The following is a 27,384-nucleotide window of genomic DNA, read 5'->3' as shown; positions in this document are numbered from 1 at the left end:
GTTAATCAGCACTGAACTGAGTAATATTTATGTACACATTATCTCATGAACACCTGCAGAGAGCACAATGAAGTGTGTGTTTACAAAGCACATAAAATAATGATCCTCTGCATTACACTCATGCAGTCACGTGGAAATGGATTTTCCAATCTCTGTATTACTAAATATTTGTGTCCATTATTAGGCTATTTTTATTCATATTTTATTGTGGATATTTTATGTTTTCTGGAAATCATGACATTAAACGTGCAGTTAATAAATTATCAGACCCTATCAGAGAATGATGTTAATTCTATGTTAAATATATAATGTAATAATCTATAAGCCTAGGCATATTTAAAGACCGATTCAAGACTAATCATTGCCAAGAGCAGTCTGATCTGGCCTGTGGACTTCTGTGCTCATTTTAATATTTTTATGTAAACCATACCTAATATTTTCTCTAAATCTAACGCTTAGTGCGTTAGATCTCTCTGGTGTAAATACGTTAAAAAAAACAGCTAAATTTCTCACATTAAATAGCAAAAGAAACAAAATATGTTGTTTTCAGTTAACTTAGTTATTAAATTTACATGCTATTATATTATAAGCTGTGCAGTCTTTATCTTTTTTTCATTCTTATTTAAAACAGAGAAACATTTATCTGTTTTTATTTGCAGCATCAGTGCTGGAAAATGCAGCTTGGTCTGACCAGCTACCAGCTGCTGAAACATGATCACTGGTTAAACTGGTAGCTCATCTTTATCAGCGCCAAAGTTATTATCCAGCTTCCTTATTGTTACTCGCCCAAACTGGCTATAGCCTCTACAGCTCAGCCAGTGGTGTCAAAATCAAACTCTGCCCAGGACACATCTGCATTTTTGTGAGACCCGAAAGGACCGTAATATAAGGTTATTAACTTTTTTAAAACGTATTGAACATATTCTAATCAATGAACACCAATTAACAGTACACATCTTCCTCATAAAAAATCACACTAGTGCAGAATTTCAAACTGATTGCTGTAGATTTTTAAAATCCATTCCATAAGAGGACTAAATTTAACCAAAACAATTCACACGCTAAAGTCATAAACACTCACTATGAGCGTGTGATGATGGTTTCTTAGGGTGAAACACTTTAACTGGAGGATTTTATGGGTTTTTTTTGTCATATTTTTATGCATAAGTTCGTTTATCATCCCGTTTCAGTGCTAAACATCTTCAACACACAACATTTAGAGTGAAAAGAAAAGAAAGCTTAAGAATGCAGCAAACAGGAGCTGTGATATTTTATTCTTTTATTCTTTTTTATTCTTCTTTAAGTGTGTTATAAAAGTGTAAAAGAAGGGAAAGCATTAGCAGCAGTGGAACAGTGTTAGTGTATATTATCAGGAACACTTGTGTCTGTGGGGAACGATGTCACGGAGTGAAGTCACACAATGAAGCATTTTGATGCCATAGAGGTGTTTCTGCTTCTGTACCAGAAAATTTCTCTCTCTCACACACACACACACACACACACACACACACACACTGTGTTCAGAGGAAGCTGAAGATGAATCTCCTACTACGAGTTTGTAAGTTTGCAGAAATGACAGAGAAGCTAAAAGGACATTGAGGGAAGCGGGAGAAAAAAACTATTAGTTTGGATAAAACAGGTTTTGTGTGTAATTAGAGGTCATGTGACCAGAAAGACGTGAGAAGAAAGATGTTACTAATGTGGTGGAGAAAAGATTGAACACAGTTAAGACCTGGTTTTACTTTAATTTCCTCATTTTAATTTGTGTTAAAAAGTAAGAGGAAATGATGAGGGCAATATCTTTTTTCATTGTTAAGCAGCTATTTTTTATTCTGAATGTTTGTGTTGTATTAACACGCACACAAACACTCTGCACTTATCAATAATAAATACCCCCCCACACTCAAACACTTATTTGGTAACAGTGTAGGTGATTCCACTTACAGAAATAAAGAAATGAAGTCTTCATGTTCTGCCTCCTATATGGACTCAGAGCCATTTACTGTTCATTGTGTAAAATGTTAAAAGAAAGCAGATTATTTATGGGTCATTAGTGATGTATGACCTACAACCTTTGTGGGAAATAAGTTCACCATGTTTGTTGTTGCCATGATACCTCACACTGTACATTGTTTTTGTTGGAGCAAAGCCTGTAGGTTTATTCACAGCAATGAGTTTAAATCCTGCTAATTAATACTTACCATGCTAATTGATATTTCAAGTCTAAAAACACACACAGTATCATAGAAACTTGACTGCACTGTGCTAGCTAGCTTAAAGTCTATCTCTAGCAGTTATTTTTTATATTTTTAATTTTTTTTAAATATTTAAGGCATTTATTCAACATTATGCTAATGATGACACATTCTTTGTAGATTCTCTGTAATAATCCTTGAGGGTTATTATGTTCTATAATACCGACTATACAGTTTGCTGTGTTGAGGAGGTAAATATACATCACTCATCAGAGTTAGCTGGCTAGCTTATTGCTAACAAAAGATGAACATGGAGGTGTGCATGTTTTTTCCAGGCCAAAATGACACTTACCATTCAAGTTAAGTCAAACACAGCACTATATTACAGCATGGATACAGACTGAGGTGCAAACACACACACACAAATAAAAACAATTAAAAATATATATAAATACACCATTTAATAAATTGAAACATAATTATGTACAGAGTCAACTAAACTAAACTTTTCTTAGCTTAATTTTCTAACAACTTCAGTAGGAAACAAATTACTTTAACTCAGTGTATAAACAGTGTATAACTTTGAGCAATGACCAAATTACTGCATTGAACTGATACTATAAGATATTTATAATGTGTTTTAAACATAAATGTTTCCTTCTGCTACATGTAAATGGAAAAACATGAACATACTGTATATACAAAACTATTAAATGACATTATAAGTGCATTAACAGTTTCTGTTTTGCTGTTAATAAGAAAAGATTCATTACTGCACAGTTAAAGTTTATTTATCTCAGCTGGTGCATTTTTACAAACAACTAGAGAAGCAGAAGTGCTGACATGTTGTACACCATCTGATTATCACTAAATGATCATGTTTTTCAAACACTTTGTACTGTAAGAGTTTATCCTCATCATCCTCTGTGTGTGAGACTCAGATCAGATCAGAATTAAAGCGGCTTAAATCTGTAAAGAAAGAGAAAAGAGCAGAACGATCAGATTTGATCAAATGTTTATCAGAATCAGTCATCAGATTCCTCACAAGAAAATCAGTGTAAACACTCTGTGTGTGTGTGTGTGTAAAGTACAGTATTTATATTGCAGAGTTCCAAATACACATATTAAACTATAAAACAAACAGAAATGTTTAAACTACATAATCAGTAAAACATTTTCATACACACAACACACAAAAATTGGGGGGCTGGATCCTTGTTTCTGGGAGAAACACACTGTTGCCTGATAAAGCCACCAGGGGTCGCCCTCATCAGCTGCCTGAACAACCTCAACTGGAGTATTCCTGCAGTCACTACTCACAGCTTGTGATGATCGGTGAGGATAGAGACGTAGATTGTAAGCAGAGAGATGAGAGGTGAGGATAGGGATGGAGTAAGCATGGAGTTTTGTCCACGTACTGAGGCATACTGTTAATCTAATCAATTTGTCAATCGAACACTTTTTTCATCACTCATGAATAAAATGCCAAAATACTTAATCTCCTTCACCTGGGGAAATGCTCTCTCCCCCTCTTTTCCCAGTGACAAGCATCCCACTCTTTTCCGAGAGAGAACCCAAATGCAGAACAGTGTTTTTATTTCTTATTACTGTACAAACACATTAAGATACAGAATCTCCTCTCAAGTGTATAAAGAGACGTTAAACCAACAAGTCACTGATACTGTGTGTGTGTGTGTGTTTCTGTCAGTAACTCACAGCAGTTTCTCCAGTTTACAGTGTGGATCCTTCAGTAGATCAGAGAGCAGCTTCACTCCTGATTCTCCTGGTTTATTGTAGTTCAGATTCAGTTCTCTCAGGTGTGATGAGGTGTTTGACTTCAGAGCTGAAACCAGAGCAGCACAACCTTCACCTGTAATACTGCAGCTTTCCAGCCTGTAGAGAGATCAACATTTATAGATCAACCTACACACACACACACACACACACACACACACACACACACACACACACACACAATGCTTCACAGCCCATGAAGTGTGTGTATGAAAGCCAGAAGTAAATCCAGATTGTTACACGTCTATTTCACTGTTTGTTATTATTGAATCCGGAAAACTATAGCAGTTATTGCTGCTCTGTTAAAATTGTGTTCCAGGACAGACAACATTTTATTAATCTAAAACAGCCATATGACACAAATGCAGGATCCACAGTGTGAAAGTGATGATCTGACCTCAGTATTTCCAGTGTACAGTGTGGATTCTCCAGTCCAGCAGAGAGCAGCTTCACACCTGAATCCTGCAGTTTATAATTCTTACTCAGGTCCAGTTCTCTCAGACTGGAGGAGTTTGAGCTGAGAACTGAGGACAGAGCTCTACAGCTTTCCCCTGTGAGATTACAGCGATACAGCCTGGGAGAGAAATGATGATATATGAGAACACTGACAACCAAAACACAAACATACACAAACACCTGTGAAGCCCTACGTCCCAAACATAATGGAAATGGAGGGAAATGTATAAAAAGTGCTGTAATTTCTACATGGTAAACCGTAAATGTATAAAAATACCACTGATTAAACTCTGAGAATGTGCACTTTAACCATATGTGAATTGTTGGAGTCCAAATTTAAAACTGTGGCATACAGAGGTAAATAAAAAATAAATCCTATATGCTACACTGGCATGTGTGTGTATGTAGACTTCTATAGAAAAGATAACAAAGATGGCAGTCCATTATTCTGTTATTCACTATTCATCATCATTATTCATCACTATTTCAGTTTTTTCTTGTGACTAATATAAGCCGTTTTTTATCAATGACATGTCCACAGTATGAGATTTATAAGCATTTGGGAAGCATTTTGTAACAACAGTTACGTTGTGAACCTGTTTAGCTTTATGTTTGGAACTTTTGTCTCTGTGTGAGTTTTCTCTTTGGTTGTGTTTTTGGTCTGTTTTGCATTTTGTAACGACAGTTACGTTGTACGAGTTGTACAGTTACGATGTGTGATGGCATCATGGGATGATTTGCCACATTCACACCATTTCTGGCTTTTTGCAATAAGACATTTTGTGAGTTTCACATTCTAAACTCTTTATCTGTAACTCTGATGCATCCTTTCCTGCTGTCTCCATTGATATTGCAGTGGTCAGTCCCCATTCAAGGGTTAGGTCTCTCTCCAGATATTTGGTGCATAAAAGCAAAAAGCTGCTTCACCCACTAGATGATATTAACACACAATTTGTCACAGAGTTTATCAGGCTTTCAGAGATGTATGAAGGCTCTATAGCATTAAGAGATTTAAAATCTAGTACAAAAATGTTAGTCAATGCAAAGAAAGTAGTCAGGCAGCGGAGTGATGCTAAAATCACATTTTCTAGTACGTTTATAATATTCTCACTGCTGCATTTTGCACAAGTTGTAGTTTGTTTACTGTAGCAGTAGGAAGTCCTGTGAGAATTACAATATTCAAGGTGAGAAGAAAATAATCATGGATCAATTTCTTGGCATCTTGTAACTGGACATAAAGTCTGACCCTTGCTATATTCTATAAATTATAGAATGCAGTTTTAGTAATGTTATTAATTTGTGGTTTAAAGATAAATCAGAGTCCAGAATTACACCAAGATTTCTAACTTCAAGCATTTCTGTCTTGTCGTCATTTAGTTTTAAAAAATCATGAATAGTTTAGCCAACAACGCTGAACAAACAGGTTACAAGCTCATCAGCATTAGTTATATCTGGCCTTAAAGATATGTATAACTGTGTATCATCTGCATAGCTATGCAAACTGACTCCATGCTTCTTAATAATCTGACCTAGCAGCAACATATACTAGGTCTATAAAAGTGGAATATAAGAATATAAAATATAAAAATAAAGAATAGAAAAGCTAGGCCAATACAGAGCCTCGTGGTAAAACACAGAGAATATCATGCTTATCTGATGTTCATCTAGAATAACAAATTATTGTCTTCCAGTTAAATATGTAGAAAACCAGTTTAAGACAGTCCCAGAAAGACCAACTATTCTCAAGCTGTTCAAGAAGTGTGATGTGATCTATAGTGTAAAAGCAGCAGTAAAATCTAAAAGCACTAAAAGCACAAGTACCAAACCACCATCTGCTTCAGCATTTAATCTCAGATCATTTACTACTTTAATAAAATGCTATTTCAGTACTATGATATGATCTGAAGCAGGAGGTGAAACATTGCTGGTGTTATGGAGGCAGACGGACGCAAGTGCAAGTGGCTTTTATTAAATACAAACAGGGGAACTAAACCCAAGGGCTAATCAATACTTCACACACTGAACAAGGAAGAGGTCAGGTGATCAGCACACAGGCATTAACTAGACAGTGTAAAAGGGTAAACAATACATAAAGCAGAGTCTAAAGAGCAAGATAAACAAGCAACAATCAAACAGCACACACACAATGCTGGACTAAGACTTCACAATGAAAGAGTGAAAGTATGGATTATTTCAAGGAGTGTGTGTTAGTGTGAACAGATTTGCATGATCAAGTACAGTGGTTTCGTAAAGGGATCGGTGTTTGGTTGTCATGTGACATGGCGACTCGCTGGGAATCATGGAAATGGGAGTTCTCATGACGAGGCATTGCACATGTGGACCTGACCGCTGCTTTCATAAATTAACAAGCTATTTGAGGATTTAATATTTTTCTAAGTTGTACTAGTGTATAAATTAATCTAAAGACAACCCACAATGCACCTGTAGGGGGCGTACATGTGCTCTAACTGATCTTCTGTACCCAGAATGCATTTGCAAATAAAACCAGTAAAACATTTGAGTTTATTGTGTAGTTTAATCTGATTATTAACCATCCCAACATTAGTATAGAGTGAAATGTATCACTGATACTTAAAATCCAATTTATATTTGAAAGATTTAAATAGTAAAATGTTTAATATTTTGTCAACCTCTTGTTATGCATCAGGCCTGTTGCTCTACATTTTACTGTTATTAGGTTTTGTTGTAGCCCGTAATGAAGATCAAAGATCACTCATGAGAGCAGAGGTTCAAGGCCATAGACTTTATTCTTTCAAAAATAAAGCCGAGCAGTTCTCTGCAGAGAAGGCTCACTAACTCATCAGAAGAGCATTCTTATATACATTTACCTGAACAATATTCCACATCCTGTTTTTAACAAGACATAATGTTACCCCATATGCTTCTCCTATTGTTTAAAGAAGCCTTACTCCCTTAAATTTATAGTTTGTTCCTGTTTCCCACTTTACGCAGGATTTCCATGCATATGTAAGGTCATATAGGTCATTTTTAGGCCTCGGTTTCTCAGCATACACTTCCTGTTCCATACACAGAGTTCTAGTCTGCAAAACCTTTACTCAGATACTGGGTACAATAATACATTTTCACTATACTGGTTCCATAACACTGAGGATTAAACATTATCAAATATGAGCACATATTTTGTGGTTAAAATATTCTATAGTTTATGTTATAATAATGACAATCAAATAAACAAAATGTGAAAGTGATGATCTGACCTCAGTATCTCCAGTGTACAGTGTGGATTCTCCAGTCCAGCAGAGAGCAGCTTCACTCCTGAATCCTGCAGGTTAATATTGTTACTCAGGTCCAGTTCTCTCAGACTGGAGGAGTTTGAGCTGAGAACTGAGGACAGAGCTCTACAGCTTTCCTCTCTGAGATAACAGTAACAAAGTCTGGAGGAGAAACGATGAAATATCAAGGGTTAGGTCTCTTTCTGACAGTAGTCTCTTTTGAGTGCTTTGATTATGCATGCCACATACAAGCCTGTCTCTTACTGCATCTCCAAAGTCACAGTACTGGGAAAGTTTATGCAATTCTGCAGTGTATTTGGAAATGCTTTCATGCTTTAACTCGTTCCATTTGTGGAATCTAAATCTCTCAGCTATTACTAGCGGTTTTGAGCTCAAGATTTTGTAAAATGTCAACAATTTCATCAAACATCTTGCTTGCTCAGGGGGAACTATACTGCACAGAAGACTGTATGTTTTAGCACCCATTAAACTGAGAGGCGTAGAGACTTTCTTTTTCTCCTCCATGTTGTTGGCATCGCAGTACAGTTCGACCCTATCAGCATATGATTCCCAGGCCTCATTTCCTCACATTTACCAATTTTCCCAACTAAGGCCCTCGTCACATTCACTTGCTACTTGAATGTCTCTCACGGTGTACTGTACACTGTTACTCTCACATCTCTTCTGCAAGCTAGCATCAGTGACTGCCTTCTCTATACTGGTCCGCTCTTTCCCCTTGCTGACGCTCTGCTTTCCTCTGAATGTTTCTGTGCTAGAATTAGAGTTTTATGTAGTGAACACAGACAAGCGGAGTGATACACACAGTGAAATGTACCCGTGCTGTTATATTAAATATCAGTGATCTTGGATCGCCGCTTATCATTACAATGCATTACAATATTCAAGGTGAGAAAAAACTAATCATGGATCAATTTCTTGGCATCTTGTGACTGGACATAAAGTCTGACCCGTGCTATATTCAATAAATTATAGAATGCAGTTTTAGTAATGTTATTAATTTCTGGTTTAAAAGATAAAAACGAGCCCAGAATTACACCAAGATTTCTAACTTCAGTTCAAGCATTTCTGTCTTGTCCTCATTTAATTTTGAAAAAATCATGATTTATTTAGCCAACATTTATACTGTAATAATGACAATCAAATAAACAAAATGTGAAAGTGATGATCTGACCTCAGTGTCTCCAGTGTACAGTGTGGATTCTCCAGTCCAGCAGAGAGCAGCTTCACTCCTGAATCCTGCAGGTTATTATTGTGACTCAGGTCCAGTTCTCTCAGACTGGAGGAGTTTGAGCTGAGAACTGAGGACAGAGCTCTACAGCTTTCCCCTGTGAGATTACAGTCACGCAGCCTGGGAGAGAAATGATGATATATCAGAACACTGGCATCTCTCTCTCTCTCTCACACGCACACACACACACACACACACACACAGGAAAAGACGTTTTGACAGAAGTTGGGGAGCGCCGTCCTCAAATTATTGTGATTAAAATCCCCAGCACTGATAAAAGCTCCATCCGGATGCGTTGTTTGCAGCTTGCTAATAACAGCACCAGTTCTTTCATGGCTATCTTAGCATTAGCATCCGGGGTACATATACTGCAGCAATTATGGTGCATGTAAATTCACGGGGCAGATAAAAAGCTCTGCACTTGATAAAGAGGTGCTCTATATCAGCACAACAGTGGCACTTAATAATATCAGCATCGGTGCACCAAGTTTTGTTTCCGTAGATGCAAACAGCGCCACCTTTGCTTTTCCCAGAGTCCACAGCGGTTCTGCAGCTCTGAACATGTAGCGGCCTCTAGTTCAATTGCGTTGGTCGGCCTGCTGCTATTTAGCCACGTTTTCGTGAAAACCATAACGCTGCAGCATTTTCTGAGAAATCCATAGCCGTATTTCGTCGATCTTATTAGCCAGAGACCCCGGCTTTGTTTACGTTCGCGACGCCGGCGACGGGCTCCTCCTGTCGGACTGGCCGCTCACTTGAGTCCGAGGACCGGAGTGTCTCTGATGGTAGCAGATGGAAGTTGAATGGTATAAAGTGATCGCAAGGTTGTGACTAACAACCAAGCTTAACATAACTGGGCTTCAAGATGCCTCTGACAACCACAAACCTCAGATTAAAGCCAGATTTTCATGATTCTGGTTCACTCACAAAATCGAGGCATAAAATCAGTGCAGTGTGTAAACATCAGCAGGATGTAATGTCACACAGAGCAGCACAAAGTCAGTGTAAAAACATGGAAATGTAAAAAGGGACGGGGTTTGAATGAATTTTCTTCCCATTAAGAATGGAGTGTGTTAAATTAGAGAGATGCATGTGTCATTGTAAAGACCATCATTTTAGTTTTATCTGCATTTAGAAATAATTTTAATGATTTGAACTGGGATTCTATTTCCTTAAAAGCAGAAAGTCAATGTAAAAACATGGACTCATTAACTACTTTCACAGCAGCAGTAGTTGTGCTATAGCGTTTTCTAAAAGCAGACTGGTGTTCATGTAGTCATGTATTCACTCCATAAATGTTCCTTTAATTGTTCGCTCATTAAAAGTTCTAGTGTTTGGGCAAGAGCTGATAATTTGGGTATGGCCTATAGTTATTAAGATGACAGGGTTCTCAACCTCTTAGCAGCAGGAGGTTTAAGAAGTAAACATCTAAGCCATCTGGGTCTGCAGATTTTCTAGGATTGAGTTTTTCACTATAAAATACAATATTCATGCTATATCATGCAGTCCAGACCTGCAGTTAAAACAGTGTATGAATATTTCTGTTTTCTTTTTTTCAATTAAATTAACTGTACATATGTACTAATTATGTATTATCACATTTCAAGCCAACATGTGTTTACTGGCTTGAATCCTAACTTTTCTGTCACGTTTTTCTCGATAAATTAATATATTTCCTCTTTTTTACTGTTATATCTTAGATCTATATATCTAGATCTATGCACATTTTACCTTAGTTTGATCATTTTGTGGTTTTAAATGAATATGTCATTGTGTCTTGAATAAATTCAAAGTTATAACAATCTTATTTTCCCTCAGTAATTAGATTTGGTATTTAAATGTGCAAAGTTAAGCAGAAAAAAGCACTTAACCAAAGAGAAAAAAATAGCTATTTATTTAATGATGCTCTCTTCAATAAGCTCCCTCATTCTCCTTACATACAGAATAACAGTGAACTGATTAGAGTAATTAATGATAAGCATTATCCTAATCAGTGCAGCGTCATTAGTATTAATTTAATATAATAAATACTACATTTAGGTAGTTAGTAATACATTTATGAAATAATTTTAAAAATACTTACTTAGCTTTTCTGGATGCTTTGACCACTGGTATCAGCCTCAGAAGACATTCCTCTGATCTGTCATATTTCCTCAAATCAAACTCATCCAGATTCTCATCTGAGTTCAGCAACACAAACGCCAGAGCTGACCACTGAGCAGGAGAGAGTCTGACTCCCCTGAGACGATTGTCATCTTTACTTTTCAGGTAATGCTGTACTTCCTGCACTAGAGAATGATCATTCAGTTCATTCAGACAGTGGAACAGATTGATGGTTTTCTCTGGAGATGGATTCTCCCTGATCTTCTCCTTGATGTAGTCGACTGTTTCCTGTTTGCTGTGAGAGCTGCTTCCTGTCTGGGGAATTAGGTCTCGTAAGAGAGTCTGATTGGACTCCAGTGAGAGACCCAGAAGGAAGCGGAGGAAAAGGTCCAGGTGTCCATTCTCACGCTGTAAGGCCCTGTCCACTGCACTTCTCAGGAAATCAGACATGTTTGATTTGGTTAAAAAATCAGACAGATCAGTGATTTGTTGTTCTGTTACATTTCTGCTGATGAAAGAGAGAAATGCATATGAAGCGGCCAGAAACTCCTGAACACTCAGATGTACAAAGCTGAACACCTTCCCAAGGTGAAGCCCAAACTCCTCTCTGAAGATTTGGGTGCACACTCCTGAGTACACTGACACTTCTCTGACATCAATGCCACACTCTCTCAGGTCTTCCGCATAGAAGATCAGGTTTCCTTTATCCAGCTGTTGGAAAGCCAGTTTTCCCAGTGCCAGGATACTCTCTCTGGTCTGCTGAGGATCAGGGTCACATTTCTGATGGTACTTTTGCTCCTTGTGTTTGATCTGAAAGATCAGGAAGTGTGTGAACATTTGAGTCAGAGTCTTGGGGATCTCTCCACTCTCTGCTTCACCCAACATTCTCTCTAGAACAGTGGCTGAAATCCAGCAGAAGACTGGGATGTGGCACATGATGTAGAGGCTTCTTGAAGACTTCATGTGTGTGATGATTTTATTGGCCAGGCTCTGATCACTGATCCTCTTCCTGAAGTACTCCTCTTTCTGAGGATCACTGAACCCTCTTACTTCTGTTACCTGGTCTACACACTCAGGAGGGATCTGATTGGCTGCTCCTGGTCGAGAGGTTATCCAGAGGAGAGCAGAGGGAAGCAGATTCCCCTTGATGAGGTTTGTCAGCAGCACATCCACTGAGGCTGACTCTGTCACATCATACAAACTCTCATTGTTCTGGAAATTTAGAGGAAGTTGACACTCATCCAGACCATCAAAGATGAACATCACTTTGTGAACATTACAGTCTATTAATTGTAATTCTTTTATTTCTGGGAAAAAGTGATGAAGAAGATTCATCAGACTGAGATTTTTCTGCTTCATCAGATTCAGCTCCCTAAAGGGAAGTGGAAACATGAAGGTGACGTCCTGATTTGCTTTTCCTTCGGCCCAGTCCAGAATGAACTTCTGCACAGAGACTGTTTTTCCAATTCCAGCAACTCCTTTAGTCAGCACACTTCTGATGGACTTGTCTTTAAAGAGCTGATTACATTTGATGGGTGTCTCCTGTGTTGCTGGTCTCCTGGACGCTGTCTCAATCTGTCTCACCTCATGTTCATTATTCACGTCTCCACTCCCACCCTCTGTGATGTAGAGATCTGTGTAGATCTCCTTCAGAAGTGCTGAGCTTCCATGCTGTGAGATTCCTTCATTAATTCTTTTACATTTCTCACTCAGTTTGGATTTGAGTTTTCGATGGTATACGGCAAATCCTGATAAAAAGAAGAATAAAATGTAAACTCTATGATCATCTCTGTTGACTATTGATATTTTCATATCTGTATAGCATATGTAATGTCAATACTGATCTGTTATTATATTCTGTTGATAAAAGCACATCATTATGATGTGTTTAATAAATTTAGAGCAGTTTCCTTCCTCTAAAGTTAAAGCGATGTTATAACCCCATGAGCTCTTACTGTTCTGCAGTGTGTTAGCGAGATCTGTGTGGTTCATGTTCTTCAGGACGCGCAGTGTGATCTTCAGCGCTCCCTCTCTGACACTGCTCTGATCCTCCTCATCCTCCACCTCCCTCTCAGAGCATGCTGGGTAATCTGGACTCAGGAGCTTCTTAAATCTCTTCAGCTCATTCTTTAACAGAGTGATGACTTTATGCTCCAGATCCTGATTTGAAACAGAAAGAAAAAAAAATACAAAAACACTATAAGGTCACATGAGTATGTGTTCATTACTGAAAACTTTATTTTACTGAAAATATAAAACTACATTTTTCTATAATTAATCATAAAGATTCTACAAGCAGATGTAATAAATAAAAAGGTTTTGCACTAAATACAGCTTTGGGGATTTTAAAATCGTGTATTCCAGGCCTATTCAATAGGTGGCATCCAGACAAACTGGTTTCAGCTGAGGGCACAGACGAGCAAAATAATGAAGGAGAGTCATTAAGCATTTCTATGTGTTTGAAACCAATGAGGAAAACACAATACACTCGTGTTCTCTCTTAGTGTTGCTCAGTATTTTGTTCTGTCACATTGCAGTGAGAGTGGAATAGGTGTAATGATTACTCAAATCTCTGGCAGCAGACAGATAGAGATATTAATTAAAATGCTGGAATTAGCAAAAAATTGCAGACACACACACCTTGAATATGGCCTCCAAATGACTCTTCTCTGTGATTTTTGATTTATTCTTCTGCAGTCTATGAACAAACAAAACACTTGTTAAAAGTTTAACAAGGACTATAAATCATATTCATAACTACAAACACAAAGCAGTGAATACACAGATATTTGAGAGATGTTTGATTATGAGAGTGTGAGTGATAAAACACTGCACTCATACATTAAACTGTCCTCACCTCAGATCAGTAGCACAGTCTGTGTCTCTGAAGTCTATTGGTTGATCCATTGACTCGTGACTCTTCATTGACACACAGCTGGGTTCAGGTGAGTCTGATCTCTCGCCCTGAATCAGACTAAACACACACAACCACTGCATCATTATTACTGTTCTGCAGCAATACTGAATAATTCAACTGTAGTTAAAATCTGATGATATTCCTTATTAACACTGATACGATTCTTTAACCTTCATACTTAGATGTGTTAGATGTGTTTAATGTCACTAATTTCAGTAGCTTAATGTCACTAATCATCAGCTGGTTTTGAACATCTTGAGACAAAGCTGCTGAATTAAACTATTCACTAGTCACTTTTCACAGAAACACATCAGAGTCTGATCTGTTTAGTGTTGGTGAATGTGAGAACATTTCTGTTTTTCACTGGGTCACACCCTTCGCTCACCTCTCATATTCCTTTAAGCGCTGTTTCACAGACACACTCATGTTGGAGGTCATGTCTCCTCCTACAGATTACACCTGTAAACCTACACACACACACACACACACACACACATATAGGGACTCAAATCTACAAAAAGTTGCAGATTTACAAATGAAGCACTGAGCCCAGTGACACCATTTTTAAAGAACTAGCGATTTTCCCAAATTGGAAGAGACGCCTCACGCTCCAGCGCTTCATTAGAGAGAGAAACACTGCAGGACACATATTTACTTCACTCCAACATGGCGGTGTTAAATCTAACCCTGTATCATCACACGCTTCACTTACAGGGAAATCAGATCCTACAGTAAACTGTGGAAGTTACAACTTCAGTACAAATCAACTGAACTGTTCTTCATCTAGTGCACATTCACAACATTCACATATTAGAGCTTTACATTTACATACTTACTGTGTTTTTCTCCTGCCAATGATTTGCTTCCTTATTCCACAAAATGGACTTTGACTTTCACTTAGACCCGAACACACACACACACACACACACATCAGTGATAAAGCCCTGTCAGATTAGAGTCATATAAAGTTTGTGCCCCCTCCATTGGCTCTAAACTCCAGTAAACTCCTCTTTGTGTGTGACTGTGTGTGTGTTTCTTATTGACATCATAGATATCTATATTAGAGCCCTAGCTCATACTGTTTAGAAGCCTATTGATACTGATTTCCATTAAGAGCCATTTTTTGTTTGAAATTATTATTTTATTATTTATTATTTTCTGTATTTTTTTTATTTCACTATTATTTTCTTTTTTTTATTTTACTTTTTTAATTTAATGGATATGTTTTATTTTTTCAAGCATTTCTTTACATAGAACCAATGATCTGCCAACAGAATAAAAGAATTTAAAGATTGAAATTATTTTTTTAAAAAGTCACTCAATTAAATTTGTCACTATTTAAAATATTTTCTCTTGAGAATCATTTGTAGCCTTTCGATCAGTTTCATTCATATTTCTGATTGTTGTTCAAGGATCTGTAACTACACGTTTAAGCTCTTTGCCGGGGTTACAATTCACATAATTACAGTGATTTAGAACCTAAATCTACTTTGGAGGCATCCAATTAGAAACGGGTGTTCTCTGTCTGATCACATATTACACATTCCAGCATGTTCTTATACCATATACACACAGTGTGTGTGTGTGTGCGTAATGAGATTACTCTTGCCTGCAAGCGCGTTTTTCTTCTCTCTGATTCATGAAATCGACTTGAGCTTTACAAACATTCCCCACATAATTTCTCTAGAGTACACATCTCCTCACACACACACACACACACACACACACTGTAATCACAAAGACACCTCATTCTGATGAGGTTCCTGTCACTGTGGCTGTGTCCTAAATTGACAGACATGAACTGGACACTAGAGGGCGCTGCAGCTAGCACAGGAGTACACCTATCAAACATTTAGCTCAAAAGTTGTTCACACTAGTGAAGGAGTATCCAGTGTCAGAACATTGTAACAGTTAGAGGTAAAGTTGTAACTTACTGTTATAGGAAAATAATCAACTTCAGGGCAGTAACTCCGCTTCATCACACCACCCTGTCATATTTTATTCCATACTTATTGTAGCCTGTATAGCGCTAATAACCTGCTAGCTAAAAGGACTAGCGATTTTGTATGAAGACATTAAACATGACTGGTACATTTTCCACTTGCAGTGCATTATGGGTAACACAAACAGATAATGAAATTACCTAGAGTTTTCATTAGAAGAGATTCTGTGTTCTAGTCTTTTTTAAAACACACATGGTTGAGAGATTGTGATTGGCTATACAGTCAGGTCCATAAATATTGGGACAGTGACACAGTTTTGGTAATTTTGCCTCTGTACACCACCACAGTGGATTTGAAATGAAGCAGTCAAGATGTGACTGAAGCGTAGACTTTCAGCTTTAATTCAAGGGGTTTAACAAAAATATTGCATTAACCGTTTAGGAATTACAGCCATTTTTTACAGAGTTCCTCCATTTTCACAGGCTCAAAAGTAATGGGACAATTGACTGATAAGCAGTTTCATGGCCAGCTGTGGCCTGTTTCCTCCTTATATCATGATAAATTAAGGAGATAAAAGGTCTGGAGCTGATTCCAAGTGTTGAATTTGCATTTGGTAGCTGTTCATGGGAACTCTCAATATGCCGTCCAAAGAGGTGTTGTTGCAAGTGAAGGAGGCCATCATTAGGCTGAAAAACCAAAACAGACCTATCAGAGAGATAGCAGAAACTTTAGGAGGGCCAAATCAACAATTTGGTACATTCTTAAAAAGAAGGAATGCACTGGCGAGCTCAGCAACACCAAAAGGCCTGGGAGACCACAGAAAACAACTAAAGTGGATGATTGCAGAATTCTTTTCTTATTGAAGAACAACCCCTTCACAACATCCAGCCAATTCAGGAACACTCTGGAGGAGGTAGGCCTATCATTGTCAAAGTCTACAATCAAGAGCCACTTTCATGAATGTAAATACAGACGGTTTACCTCAAGATGCAAACCGCTGGTAACACTCAAGAACACAAAGGCCAGATTAGATTTTGCTAAAAACCTCTAAAAAAAGCCTGACCAGTTCTGATGCAAGATTAACTTGTACCAGAATGATGGGAAGAGAAAAGTATGGAGAAGGAAAGGAAGGGCTAATGATCCAATGCATACCACATCATCTGTCAAACATGTGGAGGCAGTGTTATGGCATGGGCGTGTTTGGCTGCCAATGGAACTGGGTCACTGGGGTTTATTGATAATGTGACTGTTGATAGAAGTAGCAGGATGAATTCTGAAGTATACAGAGCTATACTTTCTGCTCAGATTCAGTCAAATGCTGCAAAACTGATAGGACAGCGCTTCACAGTACAGATGGATAACAACCCAAAACATACTGTGAAAGCAGCCCAAGAGCTTGGAAATTAAATGTTCTTAAATGGCCGAGTCAGTCACCTGACCTCAACCCAACTGAGCTGCTTTTCACTTACTGAAGACAAATCTGAAGGCAGAATGACCCACAAACAAGCAGCAACTGAAGATGGCTGCAGTAAAGACCTGGCAAATCATCTCAAGGGAGGAAACTCAGCATTTGGTGATGTCCATGGGGTCCAGACTTCAGGTAGTCATTGACTGCAAAGGATTTACCTCCAAGTAATAAAAATAATCCTAATATTTATGATTATATTAGTTTGTCCCATTACTTTTGAGCCTGTGAAAATGGAGGAACTCTGTAAAAAATGGCTGTAATTCCTAAACGGTTAATGCAATATTTTTGTTAAACCCCTTGAATTAAAGCTGAAAGTCTATGCTTCAGTCACATCTTGACTGCTTCATTTCAAATCCACTGTGGTGGTGTACAGAGGCAAAATTACCAAAACTGTGTCACTGTTCCCAATATTTATGGACCTGACTGTATATATTCTATAGCTCAGCAGGTTCTCCTTCCATGCTGTTTGAAATATTACCAATTTAGTTTGATAGCATTTACATTCTAATTTTCAACTGGTCTATTTTAAGGTGTGTATTATCATTATACCAGGATGCTAGTTTTTTTCTCTCTAATTATTTTTTGTTTAAGGGGGCTACATTATTGTATAGTGGAACATTGACTCTAAGCAATCAGTTAGTTGCCTAATCAAGCTCTGTGGGGTCAGACAGTGATCTAGTTGATACTGTAGATCACTAGGAGATTTATCATAGTTGATAACTCTAGGAGATTATTGATAAAACTCACTCAGTAGCTGATGTGAATGTACATTTGACATGGTACGATGGCAAGGTGCATATATTATGATTAAGACACATTTTCAAAGAGATGAGATAATGATCTGAGAACTTCAGACTGTGGAAATTTGACTATACTTTCTATATTTAATCCAAACGTCATTATTAGATCAAGAGTGTGACCACCATTATGAGTGGGTCCTATCATGTTCTGATTGACCACTACCAAATCTAGAATGGACACAACCTCTATTCTCAGAGCGTCTTCCAGGTTATCAAAATGAACATTAAAGTCTCCAACAATTAATGCTTTGTCTAAAGAAACAACTAGGTTAGACGTATTTTTGTGGCTACATATGTTATGTTAGTAAAAAGAACTTCAAAAGTGTTGAATACTAGATTAGCATTATAAATAACTGCGACACCTCCTCCTCTGCCAGTTAGACTGATGTATATAACTGTATCCAGGAGGACTAGCTTCATTTAATGCTACATACTCATTTGGTTTAATGCACGTTTCTGTTAAACACAGTAAATTTTAAACTCCTGATCAGTAATAGTTTCATTAACAATAAATACTTTAGATGTAAGAGATCTATTATTTAACAGTCCTAGCTTCAGATTAAAGGTGTTGGCTGTGTATTCACTATGATTTAATTTTATGTTAATTAGGTCACTAAAACAAACTTTCTGAGTATTTCTACATTTTTGTTTAGTTCAGGGAACAGACACAGCCTCAGTATAGTGGACCCTATGTGACAACTCAGTGCAGCTAGCAGATGGTCTGTTTAGCCTGCTTGTCTGCTCCCTGGCCTTGGCTCTGGATTGTTACTGATTAACTAGGCCTGTTCTGAGACTATGTGCTATGATGCAAGAAATGACAGCAGCACTTTCCTGAGTGGGATGGACACCGTCCCGCCCTAACAGGCCAGCCTTGCCCTCAAAACTACTCCAATTATCTATAAAGCCTACATTGTTTTTGGTGCACCACCTGGGCATCCAGCAGTTCAGTGACCATAACCTGCTGTAAGCTACACCGCCACACCACTTTTGGATGGGGCCAGAGCATATTACTGCATCAGACATCACCTTCACTAATTTACACACCTCTACGATGTTGCTCTTAGTAACCTCTGACTGAAGAAAGTGTATCTCATTAGCTACCGTTGAAAACCTATTCTTGCCTAAGACTCTAAGATTACCTGCTATGTTCGGCACCCTTGCTCCCGGTATACACCTAACTAGCGCTGCTACCCAATTTTATGTGCCCTAAGATAGAGTCTCCTATAACCAGAGCTCTTTCAGGTTTCTTGGCTGGTGCTTCACTTAGGAGAGCAAACCTGTTAGATATGTGAAGCGGAGAGGATTGGTGCTCCTGTGGGCAAGCCTTAGCATTAGCCTTGGCTTTGCGATTATGCCACCAAGTCATCTCTCATTCGCCCCGCTGTGAGGGCTCAAATGACGGAGTTGGGTGATTGCTAATTCCACCTAAGGCATCCAGACTTTCCCCTACAGAAACTACAATACTCTCACTCTCATTAACCCTCTCTGGAGTCTGGACGCGCACCTTAAATGCTGCAATCTTCTCCGTCAGAGAGCTAACTAATATACACTTATGACAAATAAAGCTCTCAACGATGGAGGAAGAATAACTAAACATTCTGCACTCGACAAACCGAAAAAGCTGAATGTTTGCCATGTTGAATGTTTAATGTCTAATGTTCTGTGGTTACTGCTACTGTGGCAGTAGAATGCTTCAACATGTTAAAACTAAAATATTATTTGTTTCAAAATAGGAATGAAGTTTATGATTTCCATGTTCATATTATATTTCGAAAAATGTTGGAATAAATGATGCATTCATACATGCACATTGTTTTGTAGTTAATGCTTAAATATGGCAGTAAAATAGCATTAACTCCTCTCAGCCTGACTAAAACCTGCTTTCTGGGGACTCTATATAGAAACTATTAACAAAAAAGATAATAAACAAACACTTAAATAAACAGTGTCACTCATTTAATACCTTTCTACTCTACTTTTGTTGTCACGTATTTAAATCACAGTTAGTGTACTTTCACCCAGTCAGCAGGTAGTAAAGTAGACAAAATAAATAAAGAGGATGCTCTAACAAACACTACTACTATGATTGGGGAGATTTACCTGTTCAGTCACTGATGAATTGGTTGCAATGTTATTATCCAGAAGAGCTGTAGACTGTGCTGATTGCTGTTTCTCCTGGACATTGTTCTCAGTAGTGTCCTCCTCCATAATCTGCAAATTTATTGTACATTTGGAAGACTTAGTGGAATCTAAAAGAGGACTATTCAACACACAATAAATATGCTGTTCATTACAACAAAAATATAAACTATTTCACTACTGGAACAAAGTTTATGATCTCAGGGTTAAATATAGAATATTTTGGAAGATTGTAGATTAATTATGATGTATTCAGACACACACACATGGTTTCTCATTCCTGCGAGTCTACTTATTTGTGTCTGTTTGTGCTTTCAGTGACTACCGTAACCCAAGATTGCACCTGTCTGTCTAGTCTTCCTCCACACCATTAGTCAGGATTTAGGCCTCAGTTTGTAGATGTAAATGGTGACTTCTCTATGCAAACTGAGGTAAACTTTGGTGTTTGGTGTTGTCAAACATTTGGGTTGCGAGGGAAATTAGGAGACTGGAGGCAGGCTTGGCAGATAACTCAAAAAGGCTCTTTTATTGGCCATTAATACTTCGCTCACTTTTCAGTGGTTTTATTTTAAACAACATACACACACACGGCTCAATGCAGCTCAGCTCTTGCTCTACCAATGCTCTTTTGTTTCCTCTCTTTATCCTTACCACCAGTCAATGAAACATTCATTAGCCTAAATCCGCATGGGTGTGTAATTCTTACCATTCACCTTCTCCAGCTCTGCCGCCCATTCACAAACCGGCCCTCGACCATGGCCCCGCTTTTTCTTTATATATATTACCTCTGGGTAAATTTGTTGGATAATCTTCCATTCATGGGGCGTGAGGTGGAATTTCCGACCAACCGGTTTTGCCAGTTTCACTCACCCTGAATTTCCCACAATTGCAAGTTTAATTCTCGCAATTGTGAGTTTAGGCTGCATCCCACAACTGTGTATTTATTATTACTTACAGTATATGACTTTATAAGTTGCATTTTTTGTCATTGTGTCCACCTGTGGTCATACTGTATCTGAAATCACTCACTAATTCACTATTCCCTCTATAGTGGGTGTCACAGTATTTTTATTACCTTTGTTTGGCATGCATGTTCGATTGTTGATAAATATAGATAGGGGGCTACACTCATTACTGTAGCACTCAGTTTTATTATGTTCCAGTTTAATCTAAAAAATACACCAAAATGATTATGCCAATAAAAAGTTTATGTTTATTGGAAAGTGGTCAGAAATGTACAGTATTTTCATTTTATGGCATTACACTTTAGCCTATGTATGCTACATTCCAGTGTGTCCACCCTGATGCTCAACCACTGCTGGAAGAATTTATTTATGTACTTGTTGCATGCTGTTACTGTAAGTTCCTCAAACCAGAATTCATTATGGTAACAATCAAATCAGACGTTGTAGTTTGTTTTGCTTCTTTACGAATCTAGTCTTTCAGAGCATGACACACCATCTCAAAGGGATTCATATCAGTGGATTCTGGTGGAGTCTTCACCCAATTTATACCCTCTGTAGCAATGACTCTGCTTGCAGAAGTGTGTTTCGGGTTATTGTCCTGGAAAAAGTAGTGATGGACTCTGAAGTTTTTCATAATCTAGGGAGTGGCAGGTTTTTTTTTTATAACAGCATCTTCAAAGAGGGTCTGTCTTTCCATTATCCCTTCCAAAGAGGGTCCATTATCCCTTCGAAGATTGTAATAGGTCCCAGTCCCAGTCTGGCTCCCCAAACATGAACTTTCTGTGGGTGTTTCAGCTTTGGTTTGGACACTCGTTTGCCACTCTTATGACAAAGTGATCCAAAACCACCGTGGTTTCATCAAGTGAAAATGACTTTGTGAAATGTCACCTTCTCGTTGATCCATATTTGGGCTTGTTGGAGACGTATCTCTTTATTTTTGTCTCTGATCAAGGAACAATTTTGCGTTTTCCCATACTTCCACTCAAGTATTTGCCTGATCCTCCGAATGGAACGCTCACTGACGTCCACTCCACTGTCACAACAGAGCTGTTTTTTCACTGAACTTGCGGGCAGTTCATTATTATGGCTAGTGATGTAGTCTATGGCTGCAACAACGTCCCTAAAATCAAGAGCAAAACATTAAATAAATATTTGACACTTTAGGCACAACCAACGCATGACATTGTTGCAACATGTTTACATTTGTGATAGTGTCATACTGTATGTAGTGGGTAACTAATTTATTTTGAGAGGATTACGTGTGCATGATGTTCGTTCTTTATAATGTCTTCTGATGGTGCTCAATGTAGCATGTACACCAGTGGACCTCAGATGGTGGTGTATTTCTGGAGTGGAACTTCCAGCAGACCTCATCAGCCTGATGTCTTGGGAATGCAGTTTGCTGATCTTGGTCATTTTGAGATTCCTTTACATTTGGATGGACTGCATTTTTTCCATACAGATGTCAAGGTGTCCTTGGGAGCGTTAACAATAAGCGAGAATGGATTGTAGATACTGTAGGCTAGGCCGATCTATCAGGCCAGTCTAAATGCTTAACATGGCGTAATGTACTAAAGACAACGACCAGGAAGGTAAAACAAATTTTATCACACGCTTCTTGTCTTGTGCAGAATTTACCACCAAACAATGACACCATAATCACTAAAACCACCGTCAGCTGACAAGGAAGCAGCATGTGACGTTATACACGCCACTGTTGTTAAGTTACAGTCTAAACACCCAGAAGCTTTTGTGGTCATTACTGAAGACTTTAACAATGTAGATCTGGATTCCACTCTCCCAAATTTCCATCTGTTTGTTGACTGCACTACACGGGAAAACAGAACACCAGACCTTTTGTATGCAAATGTTAAAGAAGCATGTAGTGCTACTACCCTACCCCCACTTGGTAGATCAGACCATAACCTTGTCAGTATTTTCCTGCAATTCAAAGGCAGTCATTCTCCACAAGGATTGAGTAAATTCATTTGATGAACCAAAGTCATTCATTTTTTTTTATATATATTTTTTATTGATTTTTAACAACAACAAAAAAGCAGAGCCAGATCAATATACAATCGACAAACATTTAAACACAAATAATAATCTGTTAGTATAATGGAGTGATCATGGAAAAGCCAAACGGCAAAATAAAAAAAAAAAAAAAGTAGGCAGGACTAAAGTCACGATTGTTCAAGTAGGGTCCATATCTGCCAGAATAGTTCAGATTTTTTCTGTAAGTCATATGTAAGTTTTTCCAAAGGAAGAAAATTAGCCACTTGTGCCAAACACATCTTCAGAGTTGGTACACATGATGATGACCATAAAATAAGTATACATTTCTTGGCCAGATAAATAATGAAATTTAATAAACAGTTTAAATCAGAAGGAAGATCTAGTGATGTTTTACAACTTGAACTTGAACTTGATTTAGACCTTCTTTAAAATATGTACCCTCCCCAAATTACCAAATGAAAAGACAGTTAAATGGTTAGAACAACGACTTGATAACTACTGCAATTCTAAGAATGATGTTAACTTGTTAATAGTTCAAATACGGTTTTACAAATCTGTGTAATCATCTCATTATAATGAAGGTAATTTTAAAGTGCATTGTTTTTTTTTAATCCCATCTCATTATTATGAAGGTAATTTTAATACATTACAAAAACTCACTTTTTCACACAAGACAGTAAAATGGTTAGGACAAATATTTCATAACTATTGCAGCTGCAGACTATGAATTGAGTAATACAGAGTTGAGTTATTTTCAAATAATGTGCACATTATGAATTCAAAATACATGTGAATAAAGAAAGAAAACTCAGTGAGGTCTATGAACTTTAAAAATATAGTAAACAAAATGGCAAGTAAATAGCACAGCAACTATATTTGCATTGGTATTAACTGAACATATTTTACTCCAGAAAAAATTTAAATAGCTCATTTCTCCTTTCACCATCTCTTATCATGAGCTATAGTTGTGTTCATTGTGCATGTCTTTCCACTTCTTTATCCACTGAATTCTTTGCTTGGGAGTTTTTCATTTCTGCACATTTCTGTTCATTTTCATAAAGCACAATCTTAGTGTTAACAGGTCAGAGGTAGAATTACACTTACTGTTTTGTAAAAAAAAAAAAAAAATGTTGCATAAATTTGATATCCAACAACAAATATTTGATCAAAATGCATGTTTTAGTCTAACATATTGCTCTTATTTCTCTCTTGCGCTCCGTCTGTTTGACACGCATGCACGCGCATCTTTAAAGTTTAACAGCGAGTCGGTTGCTGTTATGACAAATTGTTTTGCGAAATGGAAATATGCACATGACTTTTAATTCATAATATTTACAGATTATATACAATAAGAGTAAAATGTAAGTTATGCGTTGGAGAAAAGCATCTCTTAAGCGCATTAAACAGCACAAGCACTCGCGGTATTGTCTTGTGTTTTGGCTTGAGACTTAGTAAATGCGTGAGAGTTGGCAACTCTGCAACTGCGACTTTATATCTCACAACTGTTAATCAGCACTGAACTGAGTAATATTTATGTACACATTATATCATGAACACCTGCAGAGAGCACAATGAAGTGTGTGTTTACAAAGCACATAAAATAATGATCCTCTGCATTACACTCATGCAGTCACGTGGAAATGGATTTTCCAATGTCTGTATTACTAAATATTTGTGTGCATTATTAGGCTATTTTTATTCATATTTTATTGTGGATATTTTGTGTTTTCTGGAAATCATGACATTAAACGTGCAGTTAATAAATTATCAGACCCTATTAGAGAATGATGTTAATTCTCTGTTAAATATATAATGTAATAATCTATAAGCCTAGGCATATTTAAAGACTGATTCAAGACTAATCATTGCCAAGAGCAGTCTGATCTGGCCTGTGGACTTCTGTGTTCACTTTAAACCAGTTTTTTAAATAGTGAAACTTTAAATCTAAGAAAAGAACAAAAGTTTCCATTGGCAAGAAAGGAGAAAATGGAGTTCATTCAACGCTACTTTAGGAAGAATATTTACACATTCACACACGAAATGACTTTCTACACTGAAAAAAGCTCATTGAATCCACACTCTCACCTGAGCTGAGGATCAAACTCAGGTTGCTGGCTTTATACAGCAGCCACATTACTGCTGCACTATTCTACCACACACCTTTCAGCCCTGTTCATTTAAATACTAAAGTTATAGCACCTGTATATGTGAATTGATCACACTCACTTTACATAATTCAGTCTTGTAATCAGAAACTGGTTTAAATTAGCTTTAGCATAAGCAATGAAATCCAGTTATGATGAGAAATGTAATATTTTTATGTAAACCATACCTAATATTTTCTCTTAAATCTAAGCGAACACACATTGCATTGTTGTCAGTGTGCTGTGTGTTGAGCTGCAGTGTGTTGTTCCAGGCGCCACCTGGTGGATGTTGTGTGAAGCACAACAAATGAATTTAAACTCTAAGAAGCGAGACTGCAGGGTGCCGCGTGATCACACGTGACGAATCGCGTGAAACCACGTGAAAAAACGTCCAGTGAAAGTCACATCATCAGTCATTAATAAAGTATATTCAACTGGTTCAACTGGAAAGTTATTCCCAAGTGTAAACCTCAGAAGTTTTATAAACACAGCGTATGTTTTTAAACTCTTGGTTCTTGGTAGGACCGTAATATCAGATTATTAACTTTTTAAAACTTATTGAACATATTCTAATCAATGAACACCAATTAACAGTACACATCTTCCTCATAAAAAATCACACTAGTGCAGAATTTCAAACTGATTGCTGTAGATTTTTAAAATCCATTCCATAAGAGGACTAAATTTAACCAAAACAATTCACACGCTAAAGTCATAAACACTCACTATGAGCGTGTGATGATGGTTTCTTAGGGTGAAACACTTTAACTGGAGGATTTTATGGGGTTTTTTGGCATGTTTTTATGCATTAGTTCGTTTATCATCCCGTTTCTGTGCTAAATATCTTCAACACAGAACATTTAGAGTGAAAAGAAAAGAAAGCTTAAGAATGCAGCAAACAGGAGCTGTGATATTTTATTATTTTATTATTTTTTCTTCTTCTTTAAGTGTGTTATAAAAGTGTAAAAGAAGGGAAAGCATTAGCAGCAGTGGAACAGTGTTAGTGTATATTATCAGGAACACTTGTGTCTGTGGGGAACGATGTCACGGAGTGAAGTCACACAATGAAGCATTTTGATGCCATAGAGGTGTTTCTGCTTCTGTACCAGAACATTTCTCTCTCTCTCTCACACACACACACACACACACACACACACACACACACGCAGTGTTCAGAGGAAGCTGAAGATGAATCTCCTACTACGAGTTTGTAAGTTTGCAGAAATGACAGAGAAGCTAAAAGGACATTGAGGGAAGCGGGAGAAAAAACTATTAGTTTGGATAAAACAGGTTTTGTGTGTAATTAGAGGTCATGTGACCAGAAAGACGTTAGAAGAAAGATGCTACTGATGTGGTGGAGAAAAGATTGAACACAGTTAAGACCTGATTTTACTTTCATTTCCTCATTTTAATTTGTGTTAAAAGCTAAGAGGAAATGATGAGGACAATATCTTTTTTTAATTGTTAAGCAGCTATTTGTTATGCTGAATGTTTGTGTTGTATTAACTCTTATTCATGTCTTTCTCATGCGAGAGCGAGGCCAGAGAAGCTCAGATGAGAGAAGAGGCTCCGGTGGAGGAAAGCTTTCAGCCTCAAAAGGAGAAGATGGTGCTGGAGTTTTGTGCAGGTGTTTAACTGGATTTTCTCAGCAGAGAGTGTGAGGACGGCTGACCTGAGCGCACAGAGCAGCATCAGCAAGCGCCGCCATTAAGAGAGAGCGTGTAGTGACGTGGATTTGCGGCACATACGAAGGTCCTCACAGGCAGCGAGCGGTGAAGCGAGCGTGCAGAGAAACTGTCGCATGGGAGAGAACTTCAGCTGGAAGAGCGCTGAGCACAGACCCTACATTAACACTAACAAGAGACAAGTCACTCGTGTCGCTGCTAGTTTGTCTCGTCTGGGTGTGAATTCATTCCTTCATCTTCAGGAACCGCTTTATCC

General features: G+C 37.7%; 1 protein-coding gene and 1 pseudogene across 1 annotated transcript in view; both read right to left on the bottom strand.

The window, feature by feature from the left end:
• LOC113523756 (uncharacterized) overlaps positions 1-27,384 on the bottom strand; it is a 507,872-nt gene that overhangs the window by 228,861 nt on the left and 251,627 nt on the right. Inside the window, exon 18 of the mRNA XM_053235375.1 lies at positions 4,387-4,563. Coding sequence (XP_053091350.1) covers positions 4,387-4,563 — 177 coding nt within the window. The remainder of the gene's footprint in view (positions 1-4,386; positions 4,564-27,384) is intronic.
• On the bottom strand, positions 21,599-22,796 carry LOC117598301 (uncharacterized; annotated as a pseudogene).

The sequence above is a fragment of the Pangasianodon hypophthalmus genome, chromosome 1, assembly GCF_027358585.1.
Source record: "Pangasianodon hypophthalmus isolate fPanHyp1 chromosome 1, fPanHyp1.pri, whole genome shotgun sequence".
Classification (NCBI taxonomy): Eukaryota; Metazoa; Chordata; class Actinopteri; order Siluriformes; family Pangasiidae; genus Pangasianodon; species Pangasianodon hypophthalmus.
The sequence above is the reverse complement of the archived record's forward strand: the minus strand, read 5'-3'. Positions and strand labels throughout refer to the sequence as shown.